General features: G+C 47.6%; 1 protein-coding gene and 2 pseudogenes across 1 annotated transcript in view; 2 read left to right on the top strand and 1 right to left on the bottom strand.

Moving 5' to 3' along the window:
- The window catches only part of Mtarc2 (mitochondrial amidoxime reducing component 2), a 39,348-nt gene that overhangs the window by 18,247 nt on the left and 8,937 nt on the right, over positions 1 to 12,164 (top strand). The window contains exons 3-4 of the mRNA XM_028855756.2: positions 2,706 to 2,874; positions 4,118 to 4,258. Of these exons, the coding sequence (XP_028711589.1) occupies positions 2,706 to 2,874; positions 4,118 to 4,258 (310 nt within the window). The remainder of the gene's footprint in view (positions 1 to 2,705; positions 2,875 to 4,117; positions 4,259 to 12,164) is intronic.
- LOC114682008 lies at positions 436 to 536 on the top strand (annotated as a pseudogene).
- Positions 6,139 to 7,130, bottom strand: LOC114681998 (annotated as a pseudogene).

A 12,164-nucleotide genomic window follows, 5' to 3' on the forward strand; every position in this document is an offset into this window, starting at 1 on the left:
TAAAACATTGGGGTGGCTCACTTACAGTTTCAGAGGTTCAGTCCATTATCATCATGGCGGGGAGCATGGCAGCGTGCAGGCAGACACGGTGCTGGCTACATCTTGACCAGAAGGCAACAGGGAGTGTCTGGCTGTCACACTGAGTGACGCTTGTGCATAACAGACCTCAAAGCCCGCCCCCACAGCGACACACTTCTTCCAACAAGGCCACACTTACTTCAACAAGGCCACACCTCCTAATAGTGCCACTCCCTTTGGGGGCCATTTTCTTTCAAACTCCCCGCCCCCATTGTAGTGCTGGGAATGGAACTCAGGGCCTTGCATGCCTGCATTACAGAAGAGGGTGTCAGATCCCATAATAGATGGTTGTGAGTCTTCATGTGGGTGCTGGGAATTGAACTTTTTTTTTTTTTTTTTTAATAGAACTTGGTTGTGTGTCCTTTGGCAGCAATATACTGAAACTGGAATGATACAGAGTCGATTAGCCGGCCCTGTGCAAGGATGACACACAAATTTGCTAAATGTTCCATATTTTTCGTAAAACACGTATAAAATTAACAAATAGATGGCGCATGCCTTTAATCTCAGCACTCAGGAGGGAAAGGCAGGTGGATCTCTGTGAGTTCGAGACCACGTTGGTCTGCATAGCACATTCCTGGCTAGACAAGGCTGCATAGTGAGACCTATCTCAATCCCTTTCTTCAAGATATCAATGAATTGGGTTTTGCTATGTAGTTCAGGCTATCATTGGACTCGATATCCTCCTGCCTCAGCCTTTGGAATTCTGGAATTAGAGGTGTACACCATCATTCCCAGCCCCTCATTCTCAGGGCATTAAAGAAAGAAAGGAAGGAACCATGCCTGGTGATTCACTAGGGAGCTGGAAGCAGGAGGATTGTGAATTTGAAGTCAAGTTGGGCAACATTGTGAAATTCTCACCACTTGGCTACACTGTGAGACTTTGCTTAAGTGGGTGGTGGTGAGGGGGAGAAATAAATTGATACTAAACCTTGTCTAAAATTCAGTCAGATTCATGGCTATTCTTAAAGCTCATTAATAAATTATTTTCAGCTGAAATCTGCTCTTTATATTTGGAGACCTTCAAAATTCACAACATACCCATTTTATTATGATCAACTACTTTACAAATCAAAATTGTAAAGATAATTTAATCTCTCCCAAATTCTTTCACATATGGATCCTTAAGAATCAAAATTTTATTGGTTCAAAGGAAATTTTTTTTTTTTTTTGGTTTTTCAAGACAGGGTTTCTCTGTGTAGCTTTGTGCCTTTCCTGGAACTCACTTGGTAGCCCAGGCTGGCCTCAAACTCACAGAGATCCTCGTGCCTCTGCCTCCCAAGTGCTTGGATTAAAGGCGTGCGCCACCACCGCCCGGCTCAAAGGAAATATTTTAAGAGATCAGTAGTCATATATCAGTATGAAATTATGTGAGAAAAGTTGAATGTACATATGTGTTCCAGAATAAAGAGATGAACTATCTAAAACTTTGGATCACTTATCAGGCAGGATGAAACAGCATTATGAGAGGTAGGAGATTCAAGGGTAGCCTCTACTATATAGCAAGTTCAAGGCCAGCCTGGACTACCAGTGATGGCGTCTCAAAGACAGCAACAATAACAATAGTTGGTCTGTTTAGAGAAAATCTTATTTGTGTACTTTAAAAATGGATAATGGTAGATATCAAACTGATAGTATTTAGAAATCACTGAAAAAAATCAAATATAGTCTCATTTTAAATGTCAGTGTTTATAATTCAAGGAAATTAATGTGTTTCACAAGTTAAGTTAAATTGAAATATTTACATATCAATCTATAAGTTCTGTGGACACACAGTTTTAACAACTAACGTAGAGAAGTCAATTTAAACCAAACCAGGAACACAGCAGAGGTCACGGTGTTGTCGGACATCCGTGCCCGCCCCTCTCCCAGCAGGTAGGTAGAATGTGTTTATCTGCAGTTTATAGCAGGAGACAGAGGAGAGGCAGAAATGTTGAGTTTATTAAAGGACAACAGACCAAGGGAAGTGACTGATTCCAATCTGAACCAGGTCTGAGAATTTCCAGCCAAAGGTGCACCTGCCTCAAGCAACACCCCCTCTTTCTGAAAGAAACCTGAATCCTTGGTATTCGTAATGGTCCATGGACCTAGCCACTTAGATGGCTGGAAGCATGTCAGTAATGCAAAGTTCCAGATTCCAACTGTTGTATTTTAAAAATGGTGTGAAGGAGTCAATCCATACAACAGGGCCCACATGGGGGGTTTATTGAGGGGAGGGGAGAGAAGGCAGAGAGCGTCCCTGGGGATGAGAGCAAAGGAAGAGAAAGGGACAGGAAGTGGACAAGGCCGGTCTTTCATAAGGGAACTTAGCGAATTCACCCAGGGGGTGCTCTTAGTGGCTGCAGCTGAGGTCTGTCCTGTCAGGACCCTAAGGGCAGGCCAGTACAGATGCCTGCATGCTAGCACCAACCCCAACCCACTGGACCAGAGTCTGCATCTGAACATGTGTCTAGGTGATTCGCAGACATACGAGCTGGGGAGATCTTCCCCAGAGCATATTCTGGACCCTCTTCTGCTCTTTCCTGGCTCCTCTCTAAAGACCGCTTAGCAGCCTTCTGGTATATTCAGGCCACCATCACTCAGTGTGTCCACACCAGTCATCTGGTGTTCTTTAACTACCCTTCCAGGCTGTTTGGTCTTGACATTAAAGGCAGAGATTGTGGCGATGAGGTGGCGCGGTGGTTCACCAGCTACCTGAAGACAGAACCCTACAGGTTGGTTCAGTTTGATACGAGCATGAAGGGGAGGACAACAAAGAAGCTTTACCCTTCGGAAGATTACCTTCAGAAATATGAGGTGAGAGTCTTCATTCTTCTGGTTACTCTAGGCCTCCGTGCTCCGTCTCAGTGCATAAGAGCCCCTCTGAGACTTCAGTTAGAAAACCCTGACAGTGGTTGGGGGGGGTGTGCTCCAGGGTACAACCTACACGGTAAGGATGGCGAGGGACGTGTGTGTGATGAGGGCTCAGTGCTGGGACATCCGGGGTACATAAAGGGTTATGTATGGGGGATGTGTGGAGGGAGGAGCCAGGGTGACTTCCGGGCAGATGGGGACAGTTTCTGGAGGAAACTGGCTGGAAGCTGAGTGTGGTAGCTCATGTCTGTAATCCCAGCACTTAGGAGGCTAAGACAGGAGGATTGCTGTGAATTCAAGGCCAGCCTGGGCTAAAGGTTAGTCTGTGTCCCAGAAAGGAAAGAGAGAGAAGAGGCCTGGCTGCCAGGGAGAGTGCCGTGCTGGGACTAAATGTGCCTTTCCTGATGCAGACTTTGTCCAGGCCACCTTCCCTCCTGTGTGTGTGATAACTATTTCACAGGCCGGGAAGGCAGTTCCTGCCAGGGAAAAACTATAGTGAGCCACGGTTTAAGATGCAAGTACCCCAGGGATTCCCCTCCCTCCAAAGCCAAGTCAGGCTTATTTATTAATATTAATATCGTTGGTGATACTATTATTTATTTGCTTTATTACAATTGTTCCTCACCTAATACAGTGACAGGTATCTACCAGTGATCAGTAGGTTTTGAGCGAATGGCTGGTGTTGATGAAATTATCGCTAGGGCATACTATATTGGCAGTAGACTCCCCACTGTGTGATGAGGCAGTAGACTCCCCCCTGTGTGATGAGGCAGTAGACTCCCCCCTGTGTGGTGAGGCAGTAGAGCAGACTGGCGAATAACAGCCCACTGGTGTAGTGGTGCACACCTTTAATCCTCTCATTCCTGAGGTAGAGGCAAGTAGCTTTCTGAGTTCAAGCACAGCCTGGTCTACCCAATAAGTTCCAGGACATCCAGGGCTGCCTAGTCCTTGTCTCAAATACAAACATAAATAATTTAATGGAATTACAAGAGCCAGCCCAAGCTGCTGACTTGTCCAGCATGTGTCTAGAAGCCATGTTTCAGTACTCACATCCTGTCTACAAGCACAGCTCCACCCCCTTCTTGAATATAGCTCTCCCCTTGTGCACTTGAGAGGTTTTCCACCTGGACTCTGCCGAGCAATGCCAGTGGGTGGGGAGGCCTGACCATACTGTGTCCTGTAACAGGTAGCCTACCCAGACTGCAGCCCCATCCACATGATTTCTGAAGCCTCCTTAGTCGATCTCAACACCAGACTGAAGAAGAAAGTGAAGATGGAATATTTCAGGCCAAACATCGTGGTGTCAGGCTGCGAGGCTTTTGAGGAGGTAAGTGGCCACTGACACAGATATCAAACTTAGATGTGTGTAGACAGAAGTTTCTGTCCAGCCCAAAACTCCCAAATGCCCAGTAGCCAGACGCAGAGGAAGCAAGATGAGAATGCTGTGCTGAGAAAAGGTACGAAGCCACGTAGCTAGACATAGGTAAGAATTATGGGTTAATTTAAGTGTAAGAGCTAGTTAGAAATAAGCCTGAGCTACTGGCTGAGCATTTATAATTAATGTAAGCCTCTGGGTGTTAATTTGGAAGTGGCATGCCAGGCAGTGGTGGCACATGCCTTTGATCCCAGCACTTGGGAGGTAGAGACAGGGATATAAGGTGGGGGTGGGGAGAGACAGAATCTTGGCCCCCATTTGGTCAGAGGATCCAGGGAAGTCACTGGTGGCTGCTCCGCTTCTCTGATCTTTCAGGTTATTACTCCAATATTTGACTCCTGGTTTTTATTGACAAGACTAAATAGATTCATGCTTCAGATGTGCTGCCCTCAGAGCTGGTGAATCTGAAGTCCCTGAAATGACCCAGATCCCCCAAGGCTGGTGGTGGGAAGATTCCACTTCTCTATGGTCTCTATGGCTGCTAGTGGCCTCCTCGCCTCCAGGGGGCACTGTTCATATTCTTGCTTAGGCTCTAGAGCTCACCAAACTCCAGCTCACAGCCAAGACTGCTCTATCTACCTGTAGCCCGGCATAATAAAAGGAAAGGAAGACAGAGAGGATAGGCCCCTGCCCTCCCTTCCCACCGCCGCCCGGGAGGACAGCACCCTGGGTAGCCCTTGCTGTGGTCTCAGTCTTCTGTGCCTTCCCCAGTGACTAACAGTGGGAAATTCCACCCTCTTCCTTCACTGCAAACCTTAAAGGGACAATCACATAAGAAGCTGGTGAACCCAGCCTCCACACGGCTGGACGCTGCTTGGTCATGAGAAGCTTCAGCGGTTGTTCTGAGCATGGGGAGGAGTGGGCGAAGCTTTCCGAGTACCGGAAGTAACAAGGACCAGGATCGTGAATTGGGTGTGAGGCCCTGAACTGATTAATGACTTCATATGAGGCCCTCCCTCAACCCTGTGAGTCTGCAGTATTATTCCCTGTATATAAGGAAACAGGCTTAGACAGGTTCCCCAGCTGTCCAGCGGATGAGGGGTAACGCTGACGTTACCACCCAAGGCTGGCCTCTGTGGACCTGGGGTGAGGACGTCACTGTAGAGACCTGGGCAGCTAGCACCCAGAGAAGCTCTTGAACGCCTCAGCTCTCCATTCCTGTGGGTGGCTGTGCTTCCTTTTGTGTGTGTAGAGCGTGCCCTTAGTTTTTGGTCTCCATGGTTCATTAGGGTAAACCAACTTAAGCCTGCTGTGTGTGATATTTTGTTTGTGTCCTGACAAAGAAAGCTTGCCTGGAGATCAGAGGATGGAGCTAGCTACTAGTTAACCATAGAGGCCAGGCGGTGGTGGCGCACACCTGGGGGGAGGAAGAAGCAGGAAGATCAGGAGTTCAAGGCCACCCTGGGCTACACAAGATTGAATCAATCAATCTAAAAGAGAAACAGAGCCAGGCGGTGGTGGCACATGCCTTTGATCCCAGCACTAGGGAGGTGGAGACAGGAATAGAAGGTGGGTAGAGACAGGGTCCCGCTCCTTCAGTCTGAGATTCGTGGAGACAGGACAGCGCCCTTTCAGGCTGAGGTTTTTTTTTTTTTTCTTTGTTGCTTAAACTTTATTATTTACAAATTAAATTACACAGCAGCTTTCCATAGCATGGGATGGGAAGAAGGAAGGAGAGGGGAGGGAGGTGGCCGGCTCTGGACATCCTTGTCCACCTTCACCTCCTCTTGTGTGTAGCAAAGTCCTCAGTGATGCCTTCACCCAAGTTTGGATCAGGCCTTGGAACACATGTGTAAGCTGGCCTCTGCTTCTGACGGCCCCAGGGCCACCAGAGCTTTCCACTAGTGGCTTTTTCACAGGTATTGAAGGTGAATGTGAAGGAGTCAGCTTGTCCAAGGTGATGGCGACAAATGAGGCCACTGGAATTCAGGTAGAAGGTGGAGCAGGCATCAGAGGTCCGTAAAGCTTCTCTTTGTCACACCTGTGGAAACACAGGAAGAGCATATGTGTGGGCAGAACATGTGGGCAGAACATGTGGGCAGACCTTCTAGGCATCCGCAGGCTTGCACGGTCCAGTTCTCAGGGTGGTAGGCCAGCTATAGAATCTCCAACCGAAACGTGCAAAATAGTTCCCAGCCAGGAAGCAGCAAAGGGCCAGGGACACAGTGTAGTCCGGCCCTTGGCACGGATGTTCAGGATCTCATTGATGAATTCCACATCCATTGAATACAGAGTAGTCATGGGAGCGAAGCAAGAGAGAGGGTAGGACGCTCTTGTCTCAGTTTCTCATACCTGACAGTCTGATCTCTTGATGGGGCGGCAGAGGAAAGGTAGGAAGCTCCAGGAGCTTGGAAAGTTATCAAAGCCCCAGGATAGGAGCAAGGGGGTCTCTCAAAAAGGCTCCTAAGCCCATCCAGACAACCATTGTGCAACTCAGGTCCTGGTCCTTCCTCCCCCTTTCTCAGAGGAAGAGCCACCCACAATGAGTTGAGAGCCTGGACCTGAGGGACAGGTGGTGGGAGAGCCTGAGGAAGAGGGTACGTGGGAGGATGTGGGGGTGTGAGAGACCAGAGAAGAGGAAAAGATGGAGAAGTGGGTGGAGCGGGGTGGGGTGAGGCCTGGGTGGGAATGGTAGAGTCCGAGGAGAAAGCTGGTCCTGGGGTTGAGCCTGGTAGGTGCAGAAGCAGGGCCCAAGGCGCCGGGCGGCCCCCTGACCCTGCGCCGGTACATGGTGTTCTTGTGGGTGAGAGGATGCCTCCTGCATCCTATCTCCTCACTGGGTGGGCTTCTGTGAAGGGAGAGGAGGGGAGAGGGAGGGGGCACCCAGGCTGAGATTTTGAAGAGGTAAGAACTCTCAGGTGGCTGACTGCTCTGCTTCTCTGATCTTTCAGCTTTCGCCCTTAATATCTGACTCCTGGTGTTTATGATTAAGATTAATCAGATTCACACTTCGTATGTCCACACAGTTTGACAATTTTAAAACAGTAGTGCACATCGAAGATGTCTATTAGCTGATGCTATCCTGCTGTCTTAAGTTATGTTCTTGCCACTATGATAAAATACCCCTGAGTAAAGGAGAAGGATTTTATTTTGGCATATAGTTCTGGAGGGAGAGAGTCCATCATGGCTGAGATTACCGTGAAATGATGCTACTGCTGCTGCTTAATCCACCTTAAGTGAGGAAGCCCAGGAGTGAAGGACTCGATGCACTGACCTATCTCCGGCCATCATAACTCTTCCAAATATTATTGAGAGTGATTAAGCACATACATATTTAATCCTCAACTAATAAAAAATACAGCAGACCTGAGCATGATACCAAAGTCCAGGCCATTGTTTGTTGTAAATGTGGGGCAGTAGGATATGGCGCCGTGGATGTTTGCAGTTCGTGGTGCAGAGTACCGTGGACTTCTCCCTGGGGAGTTAGAGGTTGGAGCTGACTTTAAAGGGCTTGGCACAGGGCGGTGTGTTTAATTTCTGGAACACAGAGGGATGAGGTTGAAAAACAATGTCGACATTTGCTGCTTATCTTTGTCCCCGGCCACCGTGGGGCTCTGTTCCATGGACCTTGCTCACTGTCCTGAGCTGAACTTGAAGTGTTTGAAGGGAGCATCTTCTTTATGTACGTCTTCACTCTACACTTTGAAAGAGCTGGGGGAGAAAACCTCAGAAAAAGCTCAGTGTGTTCTCTGTCACGTGGGAAGGGCTGTTTCTACAAACTTCTGGAGAAGGAGTTTGTTTGTTGGGCCTCAAACTCCCTGTGTAGCTGAGGATAACTTTGAAATTCTTGCCTCCTTCGGGATTCCAGACATGCCATTTGCGAGATGCTGGGAGTCAAACCCTGGCTGCCCGCATCCCGGGCAAGCCCTCTACCCACCGAGTACATCTTTAGTGCCCTGTCTCATTTGATCAAAGGAGCTAAGCAGGCTTAGCCCTGGCATGCACTTGGATGGGAGATGTTCCCAGAGACAGTGTGGTTTGAATCCCAGCCCCACCACTCACTGCTGGCGTGGCCCTGCCCTCACCAGTCCTGCCTTTTCTAGCAGGTGAAAGGCGACATTTTGCAAAATCCTCATTTCTAGACCTTTGTCTCTGATAACCTGAGTTAGGACAACAGTTGTACATGCCCACTTGGCTTCAAGGGTTTTTTTTTCTTCTCCTTCTTTGAAATCTATATGCCTTTAATCAGTACTCAGGAGGCAGAGCCAGTCGGATCTCTGTGAGTTCTAGGCCAGCCTGGTCTACAGAGTGAGATCCAGGTCAGGCACCAAAACTACCCAGAGAAACCCTGTCTCGAAAAACAAAAAAACAAAACAACAACAACAACAACAAAAATCTATATGCATTTATTTTTATCTTATGTATATGAGTGTTTTGCCTGCATGAGTATACCAAAGGCATGTAGTATTCATGGAAGTCAGAAAAAGGTGTCAGATTCCCTGGAACTGGAGTTACAGACGGTTGTGAGCTACTATGTGGGTGCTGGGAATCGAACCTAGTTCCTCTGCGAGAGCAGCTGAATTATCTTTCCACCTCTGTTTATTTATTTATTTTTTTTTGCGTCAAGGCTGGCATCAGCTCTTTGTGGCTGAGGATGACTGTAAACATCTGTCCTTCGCTTCTCCTCCTAAGTCCTAGGATCGCAGGCATGTTTCACCACGCCCGGCTTTGATACATGTAGTTACATATACAGATTAGACATGTGGTCTACAATGATTGCGTAGAGCACGCTTTGATGACACCCTATTCAGAGTGAGCTGCGTTTTGATAAGTGAAGACACGCGCCAGTAATGACTGGCCATTATCCTTGTACTACAAACTGTTCATAATTGTATTGCTACAACTGGCAGTGTGGTGGGTTTGTATGAGAACTGTGTGGCTCCATCATAACTTTATGTGGCCAGGCTGAGAGGAGAGAAACGACTTCTACAGGTTGTCCTCTGACCTCCACACATGCGCCATGGCTCACTCACATGTGCGCGTATAGACATGCACAATACATAAGCAACATTCAAAAAGGTTGAATTTGAGTCTCAGAAAAGTTTATTTATTTATACATGCACCCCTTCAATTTGCACCAAAATAATTTAAGGTGGTTTCTAGTAACCACATGCACAATACAGCATAGTAACTTATGTGCAGCCATGGAAAGTCAGAAGCTGGATTGGGGAAAAACCCCACCCTAGTACTAAGACCCGGGAGGCAGGGCCAGATATAGATGGCCTTCCCGACACCTGAACTTGAGTTCCCCACCAGGACATTCAGCTTGTCCCAACTGTTATTTCTTCCCTGGTCTCTGTGGTTGGCTGATATTTAAGACCCCACTTCGGGTCTGTTGTCATGGGATGCGCACTTTCTCTCTGGCCATATGCATACATGCATTATGGTTATGCACATGTATAATATATTTTATAGAGAGAGATGTATATATAGAAAGACATAGCTGTGGAGATAACTGTGTCTGCTCGCAGAGAGAGAGAAGAAGGGAGGGAAAGGTCTCTATATTAGCTCTTCTTTCCGTTTCACACATCTAAGGCAAACGCACGGATTGTAATGTAAGTTCCGCAGAATGCGCTCACCTGTACTGTTTGTGTGGGGGTCCCCTCCTTGCCCCTAGCCCTTATTTTACATTTTCTCTGGGTCTTGCTTATGGTGGAAGCCTCACATACTCTTAGTTTTCTCTTTACAAGATGTGGACAGCCTGGCAGAAAGTTCCCAGGAGGGGCTGGAGAGGGGGCTCCGCGGTGAAGAGCACTGGCTGCTTTTGCAGAGGACCCAGGTTTGATTCCCAGCACCCACATGGTGGCTCACAACCGTCTACCACTCCAGTTCCTGGGGATGCGATGCTCTCTTTGGACTTCTTCAGGTACCGCACGTGCGTGGTGCACAGACAGGCAGGCAAAATACCCACACACAGTTAAAAAAAAAAAGTAAAGATACATGAATAAATAAAGTTCCCAGTGTTAAGTCCACAGAGTGGAATCCATCACACAGAGTGCCCCCACCCCCTTCTCTGACCATTTCTCTTTCTTTTCCTCTCATTTGTTCCAACTCACCAATTCCTCCTTGAGCTGACTAGACATCACTAGGGGTCTGATTTTGTCAGGGTGCAGATGGGCTTTTCAACCAGCCGGGGGCGTACTAGGCTCTTCCAGTGACCCCTGGAATCTTGCTGGATAATGTATTTCTTTGCGTTGTATTTTATGTCAAGTGAATATTAAACTCATCCATTATGAATTTATTTTTTCAGTTATTTAAAATGTATTGTTTTCTTTAGGGACTGAATTAACCACTGCATTTAAACTTAAGCTTAGTTGTTTTCAAAGCAATTAGTGCTTTTGAGCCAAAATGTGGACAGTGAGAGAGGAGGCTGAATGACTTCATTAATATGAAGCTATTAACAGCGTCAAGACACAGAGTTAGCATTTGGAGGAGTTAACGACCATGCTTAGGAAGCCAGACAATCTGCTAATGAGCCCGGCGGTTGACTTTTGGAACAGAAGGTGACCTAAATCTGTCTTGTTTAGTTAAGACCCTAATTGAACTTTTCAGGATTCCTGGCTTTCTGTTAAAGCCACGATGCAGAAGTTCACAGACAAGTAGCTTGGAATGTTGAACTCATTGTCACTTGGAACAAGGGAATTGAATACAAGATGGAGAGGTCTTGGAGTCCCCAGGCTGCTGGTGGCTCACAAACCTGTAGCTGCAGTGCCCTCGTGTGGTGAAAGAAGTCCTGACACCTTGACTGCGTGCAGTCCGGGGCTCCTTTCCCTTCCCCGGACAGGCGCCTGTGCTGGTCGCCCTCCAGCGGTGGGTTTGGCATGAGCTTCCTTTGAAGTTCCACTGTTTGAACAGGGTGTGTTGCAAGTCATAGCTCCATTTGTCACATGGTGTGACCTTTGCTTTTACAAAGCTTGCCTAGCTCCTGGGCCAACTGATTGCTTGGAAGATGGAGTTTATTCCCACCAGAAGCAGTTTCCTGGTGGAGGGGCACAGGGCATCTGTGGAGACCTCCGTACTGTGGCTGTGGTCATCCTGGGTGGGAGATGTCTGACTTTGAAGACCCATTTGGTACTGGGCCACCAATTGTGCTATGACAAAATCATTTCTGTAGGCCCCCGAAGAGGAGCAGGTTGCCTTTGCATGTGGAGTGGATCGTGATGTCATAGCCGGTTGCCCGAGGGAAGCTTGGACAGTGCCTGTCCCTGCCCTTACTCTGCCTTCTGCAGAAACTTAGGTCCCTCTCAGGCCCGGAGAGAGTCAAAGTCACCAGCTAAGCCGGGAGGGACTCTTTTCCCGACTTCTCTGCACACCAGTTAGACTCAGGATCTTCAGAAACCTCACCTGGTTGAGGTCAGTTTGCAAGGAACATCCTTTGCATCTGAGTGTAGATCAGTGGTCTTGACCCCTTTGGGGGCTGCTTATCAGATATCCTGTGTATTAGATATTTATGTTATAATTTATAACTAGCAAAATCACAGTTATGAAGTAGCAATGAAATAATTTTATGTTGGGGGTCATCACAACATGAGGAACTGTATTAAAGGGTCACAGCATTAGGAAGGTTGAGAACCACTGTTGTAGATGCTGTTGTTGGTTTATGGGACATGTATTAAGATACCATCCTCAAATGCCACCCCCCATTTCTTCCTAGAGTCCTAGACAAATGATTGTACTGTTAAACCTAAGTTTAACAGTTTATCAGTGGGTCTCAGCAGGACCGACACAAACCTTCAAGATAAGGAACTCAGAATATGTTCTTTTGAGACAGGGCCTTGTATAGCCTGGGCTGGCCTCA

This window comes from Peromyscus leucopus, chromosome 15 (assembly GCF_004664715.2).
Source record: "Peromyscus leucopus breed LL Stock chromosome 15, UCI_PerLeu_2.1, whole genome shotgun sequence".
Lineage (NCBI taxonomy): Eukaryota > Metazoa > Chordata > Mammalia > Rodentia > Cricetidae > Peromyscus > Peromyscus leucopus.